The sequence below is a fragment of the Ovis canadensis genome, chromosome 16 (assembly GCF_042477335.2).
Source record: "Ovis canadensis isolate MfBH-ARS-UI-01 breed Bighorn chromosome 16, ARS-UI_OviCan_v2, whole genome shotgun sequence".
NCBI lineage: Eukaryota > Metazoa > Chordata > Mammalia > Artiodactyla > Bovidae > Ovis > Ovis canadensis.
The window spans coordinates 23,099,925-23,123,428 of NC_091260.1; the positions used below are offsets into that span (position 1 = coordinate 23,099,925).

Below are 23,504 nucleotides of genomic sequence, written 5' to 3' on the forward strand. Positions count from 1 at the left end.
GTAGACTTTTAAATATCAATAATAGGTGAAATACAAAGACAGTTGTTTTGGCAAACTGTGTTGGTGTGGGGGCAGTGTAGATGTTCTAGCCAGAACCTTTACTTGAAATGCTATGTGGGTGTTCTTTGAGGAATATCATAGAAGTATCTATCCTTGTTTTTTTTACCTATAGATTCATAATGGAACAGATAAATAGGTCTAATGAAAGCAAAATGTTTAAATATTTTATGGGACCTGTTGTCTTTTGGTTCTTGTTCAGTTTAATTTTATTGGTCTTTTTTTGTTATTCATTGCTGGTTAGCTTTCTCCATATCCCAGATTAAAAAAAAAAAAAATTTAACCAAGAGATGACATGGGATGTCAGGAAAGATACAACTAACATTCAGCATTCTGTACATAAAACAGATTTCCATATTTGTCTACTGACTTTAGAGTATATCTTTCTGTTTCCAGATGATTCCCCCACCACCTCCCATATGTCCAGATTCTCTGGATGATGCTGATGCTTTGGGAAGTATGTTAATCTCTTGGTACATGAGTGGTTATCATACTGGTTATTACATGGTAAGTGATCACTCAGCAGCTTCCCTGACAGTCACTTTGTGGTTTTGTGACTTTGTTTTGCTTGTAACTAGAAAGTGGTTTCTTATGTTAGGTAGATCCTTAGAGTTAAAAACTATAGGCATACCTCAGTGAAGCAAGGCATACGATTCTTTTGGTTTCCTAGTACATATAAAAATTATGTTTACATTATACTGTATTCTAGAATGTATATAATAGTATGGTGTCTTAAAAACAGTGTACAAACCTTAATTTTAAAGTACGTTATTGCTAAAAAATGCTAACTACTATCTGACAACACAGTTGCCACAAAACCTTCAGTTTGTTTAAACAGTATAGCTATTTAAAGCTGCAGGAAGCAAAGGTTTGATCCCTGGTTGGCGAACTAAGGTTCTGCATGCAACAAAGCGCTGCCACACACAGAAAAATAGCGAGTTTTGCTTTTCTTATTCATCAGTCCTTTGGTGACCAGTTTCACTAAACTGAGTGACTGTTTACTTCAACTATGTTCTTTCCAACTTCCCTAGTTAGTTGTCACATCGTTTCTTTCTCCGCTTTATAGACAGATTTCTTTGAAAAGTTACGTCTAGTTGTCCTCTCTGCTTCCTTGCCTTCCATTATTTCTTCAGGCCTATTGGTAGACTTCTGTCTTCCCCACTGTATTCAGATTTTTACCCCCAGATGACTCTGTGGTCAGTTCTCTGCTGTGTCTCTCTTACCTCCCAGCAACATTTTAATCTATTTGACTACACTTTTCTCTCCGGCCTCCAATAACCTGCTGTAGTCTGCTAGTCCTAAGTCTTCCTTCTCAGCTGCTCCTTCTAGGCTCCGTAGACAGCTTTTCCTCCTCCACCCAGTATCTGTGTGAGATCCCTCATGCTCAACGTATAGCCCCCTCCTCGGACTATAAACTCACCAGGTGACCTCATCTACCCCAGGACTTAAAATGCCATGTTTGTCCTATTAAATCCTCAGATGTCTAGTTCTGAACATCAGACTGGTTTATCCAGCTGGCTGTTTTCCCCCACCACCTGACTGGCTGTTAGCTGCACCTCAAACACATCTCATCAGAACCAGGCGACGAGAGTCACGTCACACACCGCTGTCCCCACAGCCTCTGACAGCTCAGAAAGCAGTGACTTTGGTGCACTAGCAGCGCCACTTTCTCAAGCCACAGGCGTGGCATTAGCATTAATTGATTCCTCACTTTCCTTCAGTGTCTTCAACCAGTTTGTAAGAAAATTCTGTTATTTCCATACAGATCTTGAATCAGTGCACTTTGCTTTCACTCCCCTGCTGTTACACCCATTGAGGATACTATCGTCTCTTTTAACTGAGACATAATCACCATTTTATTTATCATTTTAAATATTTATGCACTGCTTTGGCTGCACAGGGTCTTGGTTGTGGCCCTCAGGATCTCCGATCTTGGTTGTGGCATGTGGGATCTAGTTCCCTGACCAGGGATTGAACCCAGACACCCTGCTCTGGGAGTGCAGAGGCAACCACTAGACTACCAGGGAAGTCCTATAATTCACTCTTTTAAAAAGTACAATTAATTGGTTTTTAATTTGTATTCAAAAGGTACAACCACTCATTACCTAATTGCAGAATATTTTTATCTTGCATTTAAAAACAGCCATACCCAGTAATAGTCATTAGTAATATCCTCTGCACCCACCTTCTGGTAACTGCTAATCTGCTTTCTAAGGATTTGCTTATTCTGAACATTTCATATAAATGAAATCATACAATATATGGCTCTTTGTCCCTGGCTTCTTCCACTTAACCTATGTTTCTTAATGTTCCTCTGTGTTTTAGCTTGTATTAATACTTCATTTCACTGCTGAGTGATATTCCATTGTATGGATGGTACCACATTGTGTTTACCCATTCATCAGTTGATGGACATTTGGGTTATCTCCTCCTTTTGGCTACAATGAATAATTGTGTTCTCTACACTTGTGTACAAATTTTTTGTGGACATGGTGGTTTTCCGTTTTCTTGGATATATATGTAGGAATGGAATTGCTGGCTCAAAAGGCCACTCTAGTGGAACCATTGTGCTGTTTCTAAGTGACTGCATCATCCTGTGTAACTTTGAGCAGTGTGTGAGGGGGTCCTGTTTCTCCACATTCTCACCAACGTGTATTGTCTCCTTGTTGGATCATAGCCATTCTAGTGGGTGTGAAGTGATAGTTTATTATGGTTTTTATTTGTATTTCCCTATTGACTGATGACGTTAAGCATCTTTTCATGCGCTTATTGGCCATTTATATATGTATCTTTTTGGAGAACTGTCTGTTCAAATCCTTTACCTGTCTTTTTGGTTGATGAGTTGTAATAGTTCTTTATATATTCTGGATAAGACAACATCTCTCACCTAACTGCACCAGATCCCAAGTATTCTTTTTGCTTATGAAATCTCATGTCCCATTCTGCCAAATCCGTTCTGCATACAGCAGCTAGAGTGATATTTTAAAATGTAAAGCATATCGTGTCTTTCTCTTTAAGACCCTGTGACGGCTTCCAGTCACAGGTTAAACTCAAAAACCCTTGTGGTTTGCAAAGATGATGCAGCATATCTTGTCAGGTTCTTTACCCACAGTTTATTCCATGCTCTTCTTACTCACTACACTTCTGCAACCCTGGCCTCTTCTCTTGCTCACGTCCAGGTTTATACCTTCTTCTGGGCTTTTGTACTCATTATTCTTTAGTTTGGAAAGCTGTTACCTTATATTTTACTTGTCTGACGTGTTAATTCAAATCTCAACTGAAATTCCATCTTGCCTAGAAATATTTAAGCTGGAAGAGATCCCACCCTTCCTCTCTGTTGTATCACCCCGCTTGGGTTCTCTGTGTGGCAGTTACCGTTTCTGATATGATTTTCATTACCTGTTTAACTGTCTCCCTCCAGTAGAATGTAAGCTCCATGGGAGCAGGGACCTTGTCTGTCTTGTAACCCTTGGATCTCTAGAGTTGGGAATAGTGTCTGGATCTCTAGAGTTGGGAATAGTGTCTGGTTCAGAGTAAGTTCATCCTTTGCTAAATGTTAAACATTAGCAAGTTTTTTGTCTGGTAATTAGATAACTTTTTATATATAAAACTTCTTGTAGATTAGTTTCGTAAGATATCTGGAAGTACCATTATTGGGTCAAAAAGTATAAACTTTTAATTAAAAAAATTTTAATAACTTTTGATACTATTGATTGACTTTTCGCAATTCTTTTCATGTGTATTGCCACGAATGCAACTTGAAAATGTCTGTTTTGCCACAGCCTTAAAATAGTTATACACCGTATTGCTTGCATCTTTTATAACTCTGAAGAGCAGTTAAAAATATGAATGTTCTGGGACTTCCCTGGTGGTCTCGTGGCTAATCCTCCATGCCCCCAGTTCAGGGGGCCCAGGTTCGATCCCTGGTCCAGGAACTAGATCCCCCACACAGCAATTAAGAGTTCACATGCCACAGCTGAGATCCCTCATGCCATAATGAAGACCCAGTACAGCCAAATAAATAAGCATATTTTTTAAAAGTAGGAATGTTCTAACGTTCTAACGTTTGATTTGAAAGATGACATAGATGAAAATTAGCCTTGATGAAATGAGTACAGTGAGTTAACTGTGTTCAAATATTCATATTTCATGTACTTGATTGAACTGTTGTTAAAACCTAGCAGATTTTCAGTAGACTTTGTTGTTTATAAATATTTTTTTAAATATTTATTTATTTGGCTGTGTTGGGTCTTAGTTGCAGCATGCAGGATCTTCCATGTGGTGCACAGACTCTCCAAGTTGTGGTATGTAGGCTCAGTAGTTGCAGCCCGCCCACTCCAGAGCATGCAGGCTTTAGTAGTTGCAGCTAGCAGGCTTAGTTGCTCCTTACCATGGAAGATCTTAGTTTCCAGACCAGGGATTGAACCTGTGTCCCTGTATTGCAAGGTGAATTCTTAACAACTAGACCACCAGGGAAGTCCCCAACAGACTGAATGCTGGTCCTGATCAGCAAACTGCAGCTATTTCTGTTTCTTTCCACAGTTCAAGCAACAGTTCCTGGGAAAGGAGCCTTGTCTGGTACATTTGCCACAAATTCAGTACTAAGCTATGATTAGCTTGTTCCAGAGAAAATGATCTTTACTTTTAGAGGCATTACTTATGTATCTGTATAAATTAAAATATAAACATAGGTTCATATTCAGAAACAAATTCCCATTTCCTAGGTCTTGCATTTTTTTCTCTTGGAAATTTTTACCATTAAACAGAAGAAGCAACTATTCATTGTCATGTTTTCCAATGGCTTACATGTGTTTTAGAGACTGTTGTCTTCAGCTTGCAGTTCTTAACTGTTGCTCCACAGAAGCATACATGTTTGACAACTTTTGCATTGCTAACCCGTTCCCATATGAGCAACAGAGGGTTTGGGTCTAGCTCTTAACCTATACCTTTTTCTTTTTCTAAAAATCCTAATAGAATGCAAATAAATGAGGGTAATATTATTAAAATAACATAGCATAGGCTCTAACTTTGGTCCTTATTACTAACAAATCACTTTTATTTTTTTATTTTTACTTTATTTTGCTTTATAATACTGTATTGGTTTTGCCATACATTGACATGAATCAGCCACGGGTGTACATGAGTTCCCAATCCTGAACCCCCCTCCCACCCCTAACAAATCACTTTTAAATACATCTTATGGCCTCAAAGATAGAGATTAGTAGTGAAATAGAAAGTTAGTATGTGTGTAGGGGAAGGTAGCAGGCACCGAGGCCAGAAGACAGGAGCAGGACTCTCTGCTTTGAGACCAGGAAAAGCGGCAAACGTTTCTGTCTTCACTTGTAAAATGCTTCTGTCTAGTGCCAAAATATTTTAATGGTTTTAATAAATGAGTATGACACACTGTAGGTATATTTTAGACTTCGTGACATCTTGAGCAAATCGTTTAAAGCATATTTCAGAGACTTCCCCAGAGGTCCAATGGTTAAGACTTCTCCTTCCAATTAAGGGGTGCAGGTTTGATCCTTGGTGGGAGAGCTAAGTTTCCACATGCCTAGGGGCCAAAAAAAGCAAAACAAAAACAGAAGCAATATTGTAACAACTGGTCCACATTAAAAAATAAATCTTAAAAAAAAAGCACATTTGAAGGCTATAAACTTATTTTCTGATATTTTATTAAAGAGAATTAATGAAATATGTGAAACAGAATGTTTGCTTCTATATGAAATGTGTATTCTGTTCTTCTAAATTCCTTTATTTTCCTTACAGGGTTTCAAACAAAGTCAAAAAGAAGGAAGGCACTCACATTTCAATTAAGGAGTAAGTCTGCCATCATTTTAAAAGTGACTCTTACTTTTATATGAATTTTATAGTTTGTGGCAAATACGTGTTTGAAAATTAAAATGTTGAAAAGTAAAAAAGTTAATGTAAAACAATATTAAAGACATCTTGATGCAAAACTGTTTGATAAAAGGTAGATCTATATCCCCTCTAGAATCTTCATGATGTCAAAGTATCTTTTCAGCAAATACTTGTTGGTTGATGGTGTGGAAAGGAAAACATACCTTTACAGTAAAGAGATCCTTAAGGGGCTTCCCTGGTGGTCCAGTGGTTAAGAATACACCTTCCAATGCAGGGGATATGGGTTCAGCCCCTGGTCAGGGAACTAAGATCCTGGATGCCACAGGGCAACTAAGCCCTGAGACCCGACACAGCCAAAAATAAGAAAATAAATTTAAAAAAAATTTTTTGTAAGAGATATCCTTAGAATCAGAGATGAAACTTTATATCACTGTAGACAGTCAGACTGACTTTTTGATTTGCGATACAGTATAGGATCAGTTTAGTTCAGTCGCTCAGTAGTGTCTGACTCTTTGTGACCCATGGACTGTAGCGCGCCAGGTTTCCCTGTCGATCACAAACTCCCAGAGCTTGCTCAGACTCACGTCCGTCAAGTCGGTGATGCATCCAACCATCTTGTCCTCTGTTGTCCCCTTCTCCTCCAGCCTTTAATCTTTCCCAGCATTCAGTGAGTCAGTTCTTCGCATCAGGTGGCCAAAGTATTGGAGCTTCAGCATCAGTCCTTCCAGTGAATATTTAGGATTGATTTCCTTTAGGATTGACTGACTGGTTTGATCTCCTTGCAGTCCAAGGGACTCTCAAGAGTCTTCTCCAACACCACAGTTCAAAAGCATCAATTCTTCAGCGCTCAGCCTTCTGCTTCTGTTAGGTCCATACAGTTTCTGTCCTTTATTGTACCTGTCTTTGCATGAAATGTTCCCTTGGTATCTCTGATTTTCTTGAAGAGATCTCTAGTTTTTCCCATTCAGTTGTTTTCCTCTGTTTCTTTGCATTGATCACTGAAGAGGGCTTTCTTTTTTTTTTTTTTTGAAGAGGGCTTTCTTATCTCTCATTGCTATTCTTTGGAACTCTGTTCAGATGGGTATATCTTTCCTTTTCTCCTTTGCCTTTCACTTCTCTTTTCTCACCTGTTTGTAGGGCCTCCTCAGACAACCATTTTGCCTTTATTTTACACTTTTGGTCCATATTCATCTGTATTTTGATATGTTTGTCATCAGTATTTTGTGCCTGTGTGGGTGTATATATCTGCACTTAACATCACATTTTTAATGTTTTGATACATTCTGTTAGATTGTTTGTATGCTATGTCACTGTTCCTTTAGTTCAGTCAGTAACTTTTGGTGTCTTGATAACATTAGTAAATACCTTCTTTTATATAGTGCTTGATTCTCTTCTGTCTTAGCCTTAAGGTAACTTTCTGTGCTGTGAATCTTTATGGACATTATGATTCTTGGTGGATATTTCTATGTTACCTTGAAAAGCAGATTTCAAAAAACAAATTTGGAAAATCTTTTCCAAATTGATGCATTCCTGGGAGGGGTATTTTTAAAATAATATAAATCCTCACACTTAACTGTGTAGTTGCCTACATTTCATTCTTCGATAAAGTCGTTTTTATTCAGTTGAAGTTCTTTAGCTAAGTGCTAAGTCTAAAGAGGTGAATAGAAAGATTAGGCAAGGGGTGAATTGGGTTGAAGTGTTCCAGGCAGAGAACATGCAGACTGGAGCATTAGGACAGTGTGTGTCAAGGCCTGAGTTAGCCCAGGTGATGCCCTGTCCCTGACGCTACTCAGCCTTCTTACGCGCTCTCCATCTGTGCTAGCTCCCCTCTTCCTATTTTCTGCTTATTTGTTACGTAGCTTTTCACTGTATATTATCTTTATTGTGTGTTTGTCTTTCCTCCATCGTTAGAGATAAGGCACTGGATCCCGTTCTCCGTCATGTCTTCAGTATCTGGTATAGTGTTTTGAAATCTAGGATGGGCTTAGAGCATAGACTGGATGGAATGTCAAAGAAGACAGAAAGTAGTGAATGGGAGTGAGATTTCGGAGTTTTTTCAGGTCAGATTTTTTGACCCATCATGACAGGTTAGGCATCAGTTCTGTTTCTTGCATTTTTCTCTTGGCTGTGCTGGGTTTATTGCTGCATGCAGGCTTTCTCTAGTTGCGGCGAGCAGAGGCCGCTCTTCACTGTAGTGCGCAGACTTCTTTCTCATTGCGGTGGCTTACCCTTTTGGGATGCCTGGGCCCTGGAGCATACAGGCTCGGTAGTTGTGGCCCACAGGCTTCGTCGCTCTGCAGCATGTGGGGTCTTTCCAGACCAGGGATCAAACCCATATACCCTGAATTGGAAGGCGGCTTCTTCTTTTCTGATTTTATTCATTTGTTTAGGCTACGTCAGGTCTTAGCTGTGGCGTGTGGGTTCAGCTGTTGCACCATGTGGGCTTAGTTGCCCTATAGCACATGGGATCTGAGTTCCCTGACCAGGGATGGGACTCACGTCCCCTGCGTTGGAAGGCTGATTCTTAACCACTGGACCACCAGGGAAGTCCTCATTTTAATAATTTTGAACTGACTCTCTCTGTCGATTTTGTTCTCTTTGCTTTTATGGACAGAAAAATGAAAAGGTCTGAATTTTCAACTGTGATCCAAAAAAGCTTAGAGGAAAAAAAAAGATTACAAGGATGGTGTCTCTAGACTTCCATTAACACTTCTTGAAAGATAATCCGATATTTTGGACAACAGAATAAAAATACTAAAGGATGGTGTAATAGTGATGTTTATTTCACTGCTAATGATTTATTTCATCATCCTTTTCTGTGATTCCATCCTTTCATGTTCTTATTTTTAGTCTTTTTTTTTTTTTCTTTTAAGCACAGCTTGAGGTCATGGATGAATGTGTTATCTGTTGCTCCATAACAAATCGTCCTAAAACTTAGCACCTTGAAACAGCAGATATTTATTTATTTATCTTTAGTTTCTATGGGTCAGAAATGCAAGGGCAGCTGAGGTGGGTGGTTCTCCTAAGACTGCAGGTCATCAGCCTCAAGGCAGTAATCATCTCAGAGTTCTGGGACTGGAGCTTCTGCTTCAAGCCCACGCACATGGTTGTTGTCAGGAGGCTCTCTTGCTCTTTGGGACCCTCCATAGGCAGCCTGAGAGTCCTCGCAAGCAGACAGTAGTCGGCTTCTCCAGAGTGAGTGATCCAGTGCAGAGTGAGCAGCACCCCATACCCCTTCTGACTTAGTCTCTGAATCACACACCATCACTCTCACCTTTTTCTATCCTTTTGAAGAAGTGCAGCCCACAGCCAATGCGAGGGGGTTAGATAAGGGCAGGTATCACTGGGGACTCTTGAAGGCTGGCTACCACAGTGAGTTAAATCCTGAGATGAAGACTAAGAGAATGTTTCAAGGAAGGGATAATAAAATCACTAAGATTCTACATTGTAGATTTATGAAAGAGTCCAGTAGAGTTACAGCTTAACTGCAAGATAGTTTTATTTTTTTTAATGAATTAAAATTTTTTATTTATATTTTAATTCTTTGTTCTTTGGCAGATCGCTCAGAGTGAGTCCTGAATCCTTATAAATAGTTAGAACTGCTTGAATAAGAAACTCAAAAATGGGAATTCCCTGGTGGTCCAGTGATTAGGATTTGGTGCTTTCATTGCTGTGGGTTGGGTTTAGTCCCTAATCAGGGAACTAAGACAAGACTCAGCCGATAAAAAAAGAAAAAAAACACACAAAAATTAAAATTGGACCCAGGTGATATACTCAGGATTGATTTCCACTCTCTGCTTTCCATAGAAGTTTTTTAAAATGTCTTCCGATCTGTTATTTATGAAAATGGATATTTCAGGACCATAAATTTTTCTCTGAAAATTTAGTTGATGCTGTAGAATTCTTATTTTCTAGATACTCCAAATTTCAAAATTGTTTTTAATTCTAGAAATTTTTAGTAAATTTTAATGTTAGGTAGTTGGGTTTAATTTCTGGTTTTATTGTAATTGTAGAATGTCATTTGTGTTGATCGAATTACTGTTCTTTTTAACACATAAGTTTGATCATTATTTTTAATATGTCTTAAATTCTGTTAGGACAAATCAAATACCAGTGGTCCTTAAGAATTTTTTTAAAGAATACTCTTGTCTATTTATTCCTTCAAATGAATCTCACAGTTTGTTTAAATACCTAACTATCCCATAAAGATTGAAATTAGTATTACATTGTTTTATTCTAGTTTTATTTACCTTGATGACAGTGTTGCTGTTTTCTCTTCCTCATGATTTTATATGAAAATAGGTTTTGTTTAGATTCATGATTGTATTTAGGCTTTTTGTCTTTCAGATTCAGGTGTAGCTCTCTCCCAAGGAGATGGTGTTCTGGTGTGCCCTGGTTGACGTGAACAAGGTTGCATCATTTTCTTCATGCACACTTGGATGGGTGCATGTCATCTGCATTTCCCCTTGTGTCATGTGACTCATGCTTAAATAAACAGATATTTTAAGGGAGTAATCAGTTTGAATAACTGAACAATGGAAATATGATTAAAAGAAACTCAAGGTCACATACAGTGCAGAAAGTCAATCTGTTAAAATTGCAACTGAGCCCGTTTGTATATTGTAACTTTCTTAGTAAGTATGTTAAGCTTTTTATTAATGCCTTTAAAAATAAATAACTTTTTTAAAAAACTTGACTATCTGAATGCTTTTCTTTGGAGTACATAGGGTAAGTTGAAGCCAATGGAAAGATGTAAAAAGAACAACTCAGGCTTTTTTGGGTAAAGGATAGTATTGTAAAGATACAACCAACTGTAAAACAGTGTTGCTGATAATCCAAGGTTAGGGCAGAAAGCCTCTCTGAAGCCGAATGTTAGAGGACTGGGCCTCGCTGCTGGGGAACTAAGCCTGTGTTCTGCTGCTCAGAAATCGTACTGTCCTTCTTCTCCAGCTCCTTTTCTTGTCCGTCTGCCTCTCTCCTAGCCTCCTCCACACCTTCCTCACATACACTGCCTGACATGATTGCCCAAGCCATTCTCTTCACCACCGCCTTGCAGTTCCATCCATTTGACTGTATCTATGTGAGTCTGTCTGTTCAAATTCTCTAGAGATGCTGGGAGGGATTGGGGGCAGGAGGAGAAGCAGACGACAGAGGAGGAGATGGCTGGATGGCATCACTGACTCGATGGACGTGAGTCTGAGTGAACTCCAGGAGTTGGTGATGGACAGGGAGGCCTGGCGTGCTGTGATTCATGGGGTTGCAAAGAGTCGGACACGACTGAGCGGCTGAACTGAACTGATGTGAGTCTCTCTGTTCAAATTCTCTAGAGAGGTAGAACATAATACTGGTTTAGTTCAGTCTAAAGCATTGGTGTCCATAGCCTGAGCGTCTCCCTAGTCCATTTAGCTGTGGGAGATGTTAATATGGTAAGTGCTGTTTCTTTCAGAGGTTTCGCTTGGGCTAACTGCATGTGCCTAGCATATTAGTATTTGTTGAATACATAAGTGAATATTCAAGTGATTGATAAGGAAGCTTTACAGAATTTTTTGTACAGAGTAAATAGAGTTTCATCATTTTTCATAACAAGCACCTAATATATTAATTGCCTAAAATGTGCCAGGTTTAATTTAGTTCTGAAGGTAGCTTATTTGCCTTGTTAGAGTTTCGGATGTTACCTTCCTTAATACCTAATACTGTTGGAGGGTAGTTGTACGTTCAGGAGAGTCAACTCATTTCAGCAAATAGTTATTTGACTTTGTGTGAGGCACTCTTCTACATGCTTGGGAACAACACAGGTGAATGTTCCTGCTTACAGTTGTGGGAACTGGCTAGTGAACAAGTGAAATTTATAAAGTAGCACATAGTGATTCATGTCATAGAGAAAAGGGAAATAGGAAAGGGGGTTGGGCAGATTGGGATTGGAAGCAGGGACACTTGTTTTGAAAAAAGAACAGGGAACTCCTAACTGAAGTGACAATTGAGTATAGATCCAAAGAAAATGAGAGCCATTCATGTATGTAGAGAAAGAACTTCCCAAGCAAAAAAAATGCTTGGGAAACAGGCGCAGCGGCCCTAAGACAAGAGTGTTTACCATGTTCAGAGAACAGCAAAGAAACCAGCTTGGCTGGAGTGGAAGTAAGCAAGGAGAGATGAAAGAAATGGAGGTGAGAGAGAGGGAGCCAGGGGTCAGGTCATATGTAGACCATTGCAACGTCGTCAACATTTCTTGGAGCTAGGAATTCATTGGAAAGTTTGAACCAAAGGTATTGTGTGATCAGATGCTAGGAAGAGGCTTCTGGGTGAGTTCCTTGGTGATCCAGTGGTTAGGACTCTGCACTTCCGTTATAGGGGCACAGGTTTGATCCCTGGTTGGGGAACTAAGATCCCATATGCAGAGTGGTGTGGCAAAAAAAATAATTAAAAAAAAATAAAAGCTTCTGACTGCTTTGTTGAAAATAGATGAGAAGTTTCAGGAAAGAGCAGGCTGAGTAGGACTTGGATCTGAGGGTATTTCCCAAGGAGAGCTCAGGGTCTGCCAGTAGAGTCCACGTGGAGCTGGAAGGAGTCCAGGATGACTCCCAAGGGTTCCGCCTGAGCAAGTGGGAGAATTCTCCAGCACCACAGTTCAAAGGCACCAATTCTTTGGTGCTCTGCCTTCTTTACAGTCCAGCTCTCACAACCAAATGTGACCACTGAGAAGACCACAGCCTTGACTGTACGGACCTTTGTTGGCAGAGTGAGGTCTCTGCTTGTCAACACTGTCTAGGTTTATCATCACTTTCCTGCCAAGAAGCAATCGTTTTCTGATCTCATGGCTGCAGTCACCATCCGAAGTGATTCTGGAGCCCAAGAAGAGGAAATATGTCACAATTTCCACCTTTTCTCCTGTTTGCCATGCAGTAGTGGGGCCAGATGGCATGATCAGAAGTTTTTTAATATTTAAGCAGGCTCTTTCCTCCTTCACTCTCAAGAGTCTCTTTAGTTCCTCTTCCCTTTCTGCCACTAGAGGGGTGTCATCCACATTTCTGAGGTTCTCGGTGTTTCTCCTGCCTACCTTGATTCTAGCTTGTAACTCATCCAGCCTGGCATTCTCATGATGTGCTCAGCATATAGGTTAAGCAGGGTGGCAGGAGACAGTTTTGTGGGCCTCTAAAAACGTAAGAAATAGTCTTAGCTCGTGGTCTGTAGTCTGGGGTCATACTTTGCTGCTCCCTGCTTTCTAGGGTCGGGGGGCTTTGCTATGTGTCCTGTGAGATCTTAGTTCCTGGAGCAGGGATTGAACTTGGGCCCTTGACAGTGAAAGCAGTCCTAACTACTGGACCTCCAGGAATTCCCACTGCCCCCTGCTTTATACTGGAAGTCCTTAGCAGAAGCTCTGGACAAATAATTTGCATGGAGTCCTTAGTTTTTTTTAAGTATCATTTTTAATAGTACATGGATATAGTGCAGAATTCAAATAATTGTATGTAAAGTAAACCTCCCTACCCTGTCCACTATCCTGCCCCTCTCCCTGGAATGCATCATTAATACCAGTTGTATATTTAGGAAGTTTTTCTGTGACAGGATGAACCTGAATGTACATATGCTCTCAATCTTAAATTTATCTAGGTTCTTTTTCCTTTAGGGCAGAACTATGAAATGTAATAAGTAATACTTGTACCACTTTGACGTTCTTGCCTTCATGTCCAAATGCAGCCGTCTTCACTGCCTGCTCTGCAGTAATGGGTCTGGACCTTGTAAATACCGCTGCCTTGCCAGCAGGTACAGTGAAAAGCTTTGACAGTAGAGGCTGCTGTTGACACAGGAGGGGCCAGGGCCTGCTTCTGGGTCCAGTGTACCTCTCCAGCAGGCGCTTGCGGCACATGGCCTCCACCCTTGTGCAGCACCTGGCTTCAGCAGTACCTCTTGGCCAGCAGCACTTAGCACCCCCACATGGAAGGCTTCCTCTGGTGCCCCCAAAGTTTCTCAGCAAAGTGCTCCATACACCTTCTTGGGTTGCAGCTCTTTTCTTTAGCCAACCTTTGTTGTCCACGGCTGTGCCTTCTCTCTCGAGGTCCAGAGCTCAGTCCTGGGGTCGGTCCTGGGTGCTCTGTTGCACCCTAACGTGAAAAGCCAGTAGGCTATTCCCTGTGTCGATCTTAGAAATCTCAGTTTCATACTAACTAATCCTTGTTACTCCAATTGCCTATTACAGTAAATAACTCTTAATAGTAAACTCCCCAAGTTACTAGGTGGTTTCTGTCTCCCACTTGGACTCTGATACAGTACTTAAAACCTTTCTGATTACAAAAGTATTAGATACAAAATCAGACAAGAAGATAGCTCTTCTCACCTTCTAGTAATCTCACCCTCCAGAGCAGTTATTCATGTGGTAATGCTAAACTAATTTTATATTTTAAATATAAAACAGGTACTTGTAAAACAAAAAACAGTACGAAAAGGGAAAAAGGAATGCCTTCCTATCCCTTTGCTAGTCATTTAAAATAGTTCTGCTTTTAAATTTTTTCTTGTATATTCTTTGCAGAAATTCTTAATGCATCTAGAGACATGAGAGTATATTTTTTAAACGAATAGAATCATACCATATGTACAGTACCTGTGTTCTGTGGTAGAAATAAAAATTAGTATAAGAGAATGGTTGTTGTCCAGCTTACACTAGCATTATGAATTTGAAATGGCCTTCTAGTCATTCAGAACACTCCACTGATTAACTAATAGTGAAATTTTGGACACAGGCACAGATGTAGACATTGACATCAGATGTCATACCTTGAACAATATAAAGTCACTGACAAAATATGTTCTTGAGCAAAGTGGACACATAAGATTTTAAGGCCATCATAAATGTATACATTGTATTCTCAAACATCTTAAAAAAATTGATATTTAATATTCTTGAAAATGCAGATTTAGCTAATTTCCAATAATGCTAAATTCTAAACTATACTTTCTGCTGCTACAATAAGCGCTGAATCAAAGGCCTCTAGAATACGAGCATTTGCCCTAAATCCTATTTCTTCTGCAGTAGATAAAAAGAAGGTATACATAAACCCTGCCATACTAAATTAAATGTACAAAAACAGACACTACAAGGATTAAGGAATATCTCTTGTTGCACCTATGTGTGCAACTGACGCAGTCCTTAAATTAGCCATTTTGTAATAACTTGAATACACCTTTCATATTGTGGCTTTATGATGGATACACCATTCTCCCCACCCCTCCCTGTGGCTTTGTTACCTGTTTACCATAGCTAGCCTGAAAGCCTTATATGACCTGAGTAATGAAGAGTTGGATGTGTAAATTTGATTAAAGGTCTGATCTTTGATTGGGGAGGATCATTTAGGGACTTCAGAGTCACTGGTAATACTCTGTTTCTTAAGCTCAGTAATGGGTAAGCAGGCTGTTTGGGGTTTTTTATATTACATGCTTTATGCATTTTACTCTTGTATGCAGCATTTAATAAGTTTTTGGATAATTAATATATCCAAAATTTTATCCAACAGTTTTTAGAATCATTGACAAAAATTTTCTTGATTTAGTGGATTTTAGCTAATAGTTTCCTGAATGATTGGAGAGAATGGCAGTATCCATTTCCAGAAAAGGGTGAAATGTTTAGACTGAGGGTGCTTTTTTATCGTGGCAGTAAGCAGTGTGATGTCTTCTGCATCCAGGAGCCAACTTAACATGTTAAGTTTCATGAGGCTTGGCAGCCGTAACACACATTGACTCAAAGACTTGACTGTTGTGGCCTGAACTTTGATACATTCTTTGAAATGCCTGGAAATAGTTAACTCTTGCAAGTTAGGCAGATTGTCCAGTGTTTGAAAGAAGTTTCTGTATCCTTCCTCTGTAATCTTGTGGTTCATTGAAAAATCAAGATGCTTGAGTTTCTGGAAACCTCCATTGATTGCTACCTTGGCTATAAATACAAAAGCAAAATGTTTATGAGAACAGAATCATAGGGACTTCAATTTTAATACTGGTAGGCTAGATTATTTGAATGCACCTCTTCTCCCACCATCACTTAAAATAGAAAATGCCCAATTTTAATAAAAAATAAATAATATATTAGATTTACTTCTAATTGAAGTAGTAAAGATTAATAAATTACATTTTTTAAAACTATATTTTTACTTTAAATGTAAGAACATAGATTAAAAACAAAAGTGATACATCTCTAAATAACTGGTGTGGCAAAAAAATGAACAACTAAAATTAGAAAATATTTTGAACTGAATAAAAATATGACACTAGTGAGAGAGAGCTAAAGCCAAAGTTAGTGCTCTAACTATCCACCTCAGGACATTAGGATATTAAAAGGAATGAAAGAATGAATTTAGAACAAAAATAAAAAGCAAACGATATCCAAAGAAAGTACCAGGGGATATTAGAGGCAAAGGCAGAGATAAATGAAAAATGTGTAGGGAAAAAGGCACAGGAGAACATCCTGCGTAGGATTCTGTGACATATTTTCAAAATGGGTAAAATTAATCTATGGTGAAAGAAAGCAGTATAGTGGTCACCTTTGAGGATGGGGAATGTAGTGTCAGAAGGGACACAAAGGAAGCTTCTGTAATGTAATAATCTATAGTAACCTAATGAGTAATTGTTACCCAAATATAAGTAACAAGACTGTTCACTTGAAAATCCATTAAGCTGTATACTTAGATTTTGTACTTTTCTTTATGTGTATTAATTTTCAATTAAAAAAAAAAGTATATGCTGGGCTGGATGAAGCACAAGCTGGAATCAAGATTGCCAGGAGAAATATCAATAACCTTAGATGCAAATGACACCACCCTTATGGCAGAAAGCGAAGAAGAACTACAGAGCCTCTTGAAAGTGAAAGAGGAGAGTGAAAAAGTTAGCTTAAAACTCAACATTCAGAAAACTAAGATCATGGCATCCTATCCCACAAGATTGCCAGGAGAAATATCAATAACCTTAGATGTAGATGACACCACCCTTATGGCAGAAAGCGAAGAAGAACTACAGAGCCTCTTGAAAGTGAAAGAGGAGAGTGAAAAAGTTAGCTTAAAACTCAACATTCAGAAAACAGATCATGGCATCCGATCCCATCACTTCATGGCAAATAGATGGGGAAACAGTGAGGGACTTTATTTTTTCTGGGCTCCAAAATCACTGCTGATGGGGATTGCAACCATGAAATTAAAAGAGGCTTGCTCCTTGGAAGAAAAGTTATGACCAACCTAGACAGCATATTCAAAAGTAGAGATATTACTTTGCCAGCGAAGATCCGTCTAGTCAAAGCTATGGTTTTTCCAGTGGTTACGGATGTGAGAGTTGGCCTATAAAGAAAGCTGGGAGCCGAAGACTTGATGCTTTTGAACTGTGGTGTTGGAGAAGACTCTTGAGAGTCCCTTGGACTGCAAGGAGATCCAACCAGTCCATCCTAAAGGAAATCAGTCCCGGATATTCATTGGAAGGACTGATGCTGAAGCTGAAACTCCAATACTTTGGCCACCTGATGCAAAGAACTGACTCATTGGAAAAGACCCTGATGCTGGGAATGATTGAAGGCAGGAGGAGAAGGGGACGACAAAGGATGAGATGGCTGGAGGGCATCACCAACTCGATGGGCATGAGTCTGAGTAAACTCTGGGAGTTGGCGATGGACAGGGAGGCCTGGAGTGCTGCAGTTATGGATTCACAAAGAGTTGGACGCAACTGAACTGACTGACTGATAAAAAGGAGTATGCGGAGGGTATGTGGCCAGCCGTCTGAAACGCTGTGGGTTAAGAGTGGACTTGAAGGTTTGTATAGTCTCAAACAGGAGGCTATCTTTTACTCCCAAATCTGAAAAGAATGAACCAAAAATCCACAGAACATTAGAGGGAACATTATGATAGAGAAAATGAGGAAGTGGGAAATGGGTTGAACATTTTTAGAGAGGAAAATGTTTTTATAGACATTTTGCAGCAGAAAGCTTGAGTAGTACCACTGGCCTTCATGTGAGCTGAGTTCATCTGAGGGTTAGCTCACCAATTTCCACCACGCTGTCATCATCCAAAGTCTTGAAAAACTGGAGAACTTGGAGACACTGAAGATGCTGACACTGCTGGACAATCAGTTTGGCCATTTGATGAATCCCATCCCCAGTGGGAAGGATCAATTCTTCCAAGTTATTTAAAGAACCTAAAGCATAGGCTAATCAGAAGAGACAAAAAAAAAAAAAAAAACAAAAAAAACAACTATGTTCTGTGTTCCCAAATAATTGTAATCCAAAGCGTCGAAACCCTATACATTTTAGGAGGTTCCGTGTAGCATAGAGGCTGGAGAAAGGGGTCAGCCTACACCTTAATCTTCATTGCTGCCTCTAGAGAACCAATCCTCCGTCCTTCCCCAATCAGCCTCCTGCCCTGGAGTCCAGAAGTTCAGAATGAACTTCACATCCCTCCCCATTTCCTTTTTTTTTTTTTCAAACCACGGGACTGTCAAAGAATTCCCAACTATCTCCTCTTTCAGACCAAAGCTCCTGCTGGACTCTTTCTATTAATGCTAGCTCCTCAATGCTTTTAGCCCCCTTCCTTTCTGTGATGCTGTCATCCTCAGCGATTTCTCGCACTAACCTCACAATCCACCACTCTCATAACTTGTCTTTTCACTTTGATCCCTCCTGAGCATGGTCCAGTTTAGATCACTTGATCCCCAGAAAGTTCTCTACTTCTGCGGCCTCATACCTGGACATGTTTTGAACACTTCCTAGCATAAAACAATGTAGCAGGCTTTTCCTTTCGCTGTCCCAGTTCTTACATCAGCTATTTCTCCAAGGACCCTGGTTCCTTTTAGGGAGGCCAATATTTAGAAGTCAAGATCTGGGTAGTTGGTATGCTCATTACTACCAGGGTACTTTTGAGTCTCTCTGTTGACTGAGCTGAGAGATGTATATATACATATGTATAGTGAGATATACAGATATGCCCATAACTACCTATATAGGTTAAAAACCACGAGTCCACACCAGTATTTCCAATTCTAATTTAAGACCTCAAATTTCCTTCTAGCCTCCCCTTTCAATATTTGTGGGCTTCCCTATTGGCTCAGACAGTAAAGAATCCAGCTGCAATGCAGGAGACCCAGGTTCAATCCTGGGGTCGAGGAAGACCCCCTGGAGAAGAAAATGGCCACCCCCTTGGCCCCTGGTCTGGCCTCTGCAGCCCCAGCCCCTGTGCCCCTCCCCTATACACACAGCTGCCTCCAAAAGATGGAGAAGGGAAAAAGAAGAGATCCAGGTGCTCCTTAAGTGTGCTGAAGTTTGATAGCACTCCTGCTATATGCTTCTCATCTCTACTGACTATCCTTATATTTTCCTGTGTTAAAAATAAGACAACAAGCTCCATATCACCAAACCATGACTCAGTTCTGGCTCCCCAGAAATGGAATCTTAAACTAGTCCATCAGGAATGGACCAGTCAGCATCTGCCATCTATATGCTTCTCATCTCTACTGACTATCCTTATATTTTCCTGTGTTAAAAATAAGACAACAAGCTCCATATCACCAAACCATGACTCAGTTCTGGCTCCCCAGAAATGGAATCTTAAACTAGTCCATCAGGAATGGACCAGTCAGCATCTGCCATCTATATGCTTCTCATCTCTACTGACTATCCTTATATTTTCCTGTGTTAAAAATAAGACAACAAGCTCCATATCACCAAACCATGACTCAGTTCTGGCTCCCCAGAAATGGAATCTTAAACTAGTCCATCAGGAATGGACCAGTCAGCATCTGCCATCCCCATCGCCTAAAGGAAAGTAACCTTGTGATGACTGATGGGCATTTTTGCCTACTTTAAATCACCTGTCACTGCTCCCTTCTGCTTATGAAAGTCTTTCATTTTGTACAGCTCCTCAGAACTCCCTTCTGTCTGCCAGAGTGAAGGCTGTCCAATTCAGAAACATTTTTGTTTAAAAAAAATTATTAATTTTTAAAAATACACTTATCTTCTAAGACCTGTTAGAAATTTTTACAGAGCATATATTGTTATTATAATCATAAAAAAATAAATAGAAAAGGTAGTTTCTATAGTTATCATTTTGTTAAGTCTAGGTGTTCACTTAGAGTGTTCATAACCTTAAAAGGTAGTTTTCCCCATATTCTGGAAAACTTTGAAACAACAGGCATTTAACTTGTTTGGGATGGATAACTGGCAATGAAATTGCATAGTGCTCTGGTTGTTCATTGGAAGGACTGATGTTGAAGCTGAAACTCCAATACTTAGGCCACCTGATGTGAAGAGCTGACTCATTTGAAAAGATCCTGATGCTGGGAAAGACTGAAGGCAGGAGGAGAAGGGGACGACAGAGGATGAGATAGTTGGATGGCATTACCGACTCAATGGACATGGGTTTGGGTAGACTCCGGGAGTTGGTGATGGACAGGGAGGCCTGGCATGCTGTGGTTCATGGGGTCGCAAAGAGTTGGACACGACTGAGCGACTGAACTGATGATGAAACACATATTCTAAGAAATGAATTGCTTCAAGAACATTGCTTTGAAAGACATAAAGTGAAATCAAGGAATTTGGAGCGTAAAGTTGAGCAGCGCTATCCCTCCCTCCTAATGACCAAGGGCAGCTAAAACATATTGTAATTTATTATAGCTAATGCAAAATAGAAGGATTTTGTGGAGGGAAAGAATCAAGAGTAAGTAAAAGGCACTGTGTTATAAACATACCAAATTTTTCAGCTGTTTCCTTATCTGGAATATATTGGAACCGAAGGTTTAATATCTTCAGAGAAATAAAATTTGGCAAAACAATGACTATAAAAGGGAAAATTAAAATTTAGTTATGTCAGCTACATTTCTTACACCAAAAAGTAATGTATTTATAAAGAGTATAAAGGGGCTTCCCTAGTAGCTCAGTTGGTAAAGAATCCGCCTGCAATGTGGGAAATCTGGGTTCGATCCCTAGGTTGAAAAGATCCCCGGAAGGAGGGCATGGCAACCTGCTCCAGTATTCTTGCCTGGAGAATCCCCATGGACAAAGGAGCTTGGCAGGCTGCAGCCCATGGGGTCACAAAGAGTCAGACACGACTGAGCGACTAAGCACGGCAAAGAGTGTTTCAAAAGTGATAGAAATTACTATAATTCAGATTGAATTGATTAGTATGACTTAACTAGATAACACAAATCTTTACTCAGGAAACAGTTCTCATTACTAGAAATGTTTAAACATCTGTCTGTTAAGGAAACAAATATACCTTATTTGAAAATTCATTTATGATCAGATATCTATTGCAATGGTTTTATTCTCTGCCATCAAATGCATGTTTTTAAATTTGACTATGATTCTGTCCACAAAAGCATCTTAAACCAAAATTTTACAATTATAGCTCTTACCAAATGGGTTGGCATTAAAACAGTGTCCAGATAACTTAATTTCTTCAAGTTTCTTGCGGGAAGCAAGTGCAGTCACAAGAGATTCAAAATCCGAAAAGCTATTACATTCCAGATGGAAAACTTGGAGGTTTGGAGAATTCTCAACTAATCTGACTGTCAGATAAAATATCAGATTTCAGAAATCAGAGATTGAAAAGTTCTATCTGAATTAACCATATAAAATTAATAAAATTAATTTATTGTTTCAGCAATAGTTAGTTGAAATAAGGCATCATGATGTAACGACTCGGGCTTAGGTTCAGGTTCCGTAACTAACTGATGTGCTATGTGAACTGTTACTGACCCTCTCTGTGGATCCATTTTCTCCTCCATATAATGCATTGACTCAGCTTTAGTATCCTAATGTCTCTAGTTTGCACGTGACGCTTACACTATAGAAACACTACACAAGGAAACATAAAGTCAGTGACAAGTCTGAAGCAAAACCTAAATTTGATGAAAAAATTGCTGAGAAATATAAGAAAACGAGTACTTCCAGCCTCAGCTACAAGGTTTCTTTGCGTGCAGATCTGCATGTCGGTTCACTGGAGATTTGTCTTTCTTCACACAGTCTCTAGTGTTTCGTCTGTGTTAAACTAAGGAACTGAGGATGCCTACGTCACCTTGCTAAATGACGTTTGAGAAAGATAGCTGTACAGCTTGTTCATTAACCAAGAGAATAGGCTGGTGGGAAACAGGGAAGTGCTTCTGATTACTACTAATCAGCCGGTTTCCTTCCTTCTGATCTGGTAAGTGGCAATGTAAGAGCGACTTGAAAACAGAGTAAGAGAACTCTGCAAACTACTTTTGGAGAGGCAGTATGCTCTGCTTAAGAGCTCAGATTTAAGAGTTAGAATTCCTGTGTTTGAATTGCAAATTTACCATTTCCTTTTCTGGGTGACCTCAAGCAAATTAGTTAATTTCTATAACTCCATTTTCCTATATAAAATGATTACTTTACCTTGTAGAATGGGTATGAAGGTTAAGCGTGTTAATGTTTATAAAGTGCTAGAATAATTCATAGCATGTAGTAAAGGCTCAATCACAAATAGCTCTCTGCTTTTTTAATAACAATGAGCACTGTCCCCACAACTTACCTTGGTTATAGGTTACACCCTCAGATCTTCAACTCTTAATTATTGGCCAGGTAGCTTTTCCAGATGATAAGTAAATCAAAGTGCCACACTTACCTAATTTGGAAGAACTGCACTTAGATGAAATTTGGATCAATAATTTCTCCATATGGTGGAGATTTAGGAATTCTTCAGAAATGACTGAAAAAACATCTTGTTGCAGATTCACAGACAGTTCTTTCAGGCACAAGAATTTGTCCAAACTAAGAAAGAGTTGGTCTAGAAAGCAGCACACAGTTTCCCATTATTAATTTAAAGAGTTCCAAATGGAAATTTTCAAACTCTCATTTTGATTCATCAAGCTATTTTCATATTTTCAAATGAAAACTTTTCACATACCATAAGACATTCTTTTTTAGGAAGCACATATATGAAAATAATGCTTTTTGTAGCATTTACCAGTATGTTGACTAAAAAAATGTATGCACAACCTAAAAGTATGAAAATTATTGTATTCAGTGGACTTTCTTAGGGCTTCAAGTCTGGGAGGCAACATCTCAAGCAAGCCTAAGAAAATTGCTCCAAGGAGATTAGGGGGAAGCAGTTTTCCAACAACGGGCAAAAGATTGCTGTCAATAAAAGAAAGCCAGATGTCTCCAGGAATTTGCCGCTTTTCTATGTATGAGAAGATGCAACAGTCTGGGCTCACTGAAATCATTCCTTTGATATGCACTTCGGCTATCTGGAGCTAGCATCCTGTGTTTTCCCATCCTGAGTTTCCTCAAGCTGCACCTTTGGGGTGGCTGCAGCCTAATGACTGCTAGATGGTAGGTCTTTGTTTCCTTCCTGACTTTCTTCAGGGCCCATCCTCATGGGTGTAACTGCAATTGCTGATGACTATAACATCCTTTGTTTACTGATATGGCAGGCAATATTTTATTTCTTATCTACTATATAAAAGTCCTGTATTACACTCTGGATTCAGAAAAATGAGACTATCTCAATGAATGGGGCTCAGACAACTGAATTTCTCCATGCAAAAGTTCGACCACCGCCATACGAAATTAGCTCAAAATGAATCAACTACCTAAATTTGAGAGCGAA

General features: G+C 39.4%; 2 protein-coding genes across 3 annotated transcripts in view; one reads left to right on the forward strand and one right to left on the reverse strand.

Moving 5' to 3' along the window:
• SMN2 (survival of motor neuron 2, centromeric) overlaps window positions 1-10,430 on the forward strand; it is a 28,561-nt gene extending 18,131 nt beyond the window's left edge. The window contains exons 7-9 of the mRNA XM_069556262.1: window positions 454-564; window positions 5,827-5,877; window positions 10,267-10,430. Coding sequence (XP_069412363.1) covers window positions 454-564; window positions 5,827-5,874 — 159 coding nt within the window. The 3' untranslated portion in view covers window positions 5,875-5,877; window positions 10,267-10,430. The remainder of the gene's footprint in view (window positions 1-453; window positions 565-5,826; window positions 5,878-10,266) is intronic.
• A 2,894-nt stretch (window positions 10,431-13,324) lies between these two features.
• The window catches only part of NAIP (NLR family apoptosis inhibitory protein), a 42,700-nt gene continuing 32,520 nt past the window's right edge, over window positions 13,325-23,504 (reverse strand). The window contains exons 11-15 of one of the 2 annotated variants that reach the window (XM_069556221.1): window positions 22,518-22,679; window positions 21,289-21,441; window positions 20,623-20,709; window positions 17,926-18,078; window positions 13,325-15,841 (exon numbers count right to left, since the gene is read on the reverse strand). In XM_069556221.1, the coding sequence (XP_069412322.1) occupies window positions 15,468-15,841; window positions 17,926-18,078; window positions 20,623-20,709; window positions 21,289-21,441; window positions 22,518-22,679 (929 nt within the window). In that variant the 3' untranslated portion in view covers window positions 13,325-15,467. Of the gene's footprint in view, window positions 15,842-17,925; window positions 18,091-20,622; window positions 20,710-21,288; window positions 21,442-22,517; window positions 22,680-23,504 lie in introns of both variants that reach the window. The other variant, XM_069556220.1, reaches the window with a different exon arrangement.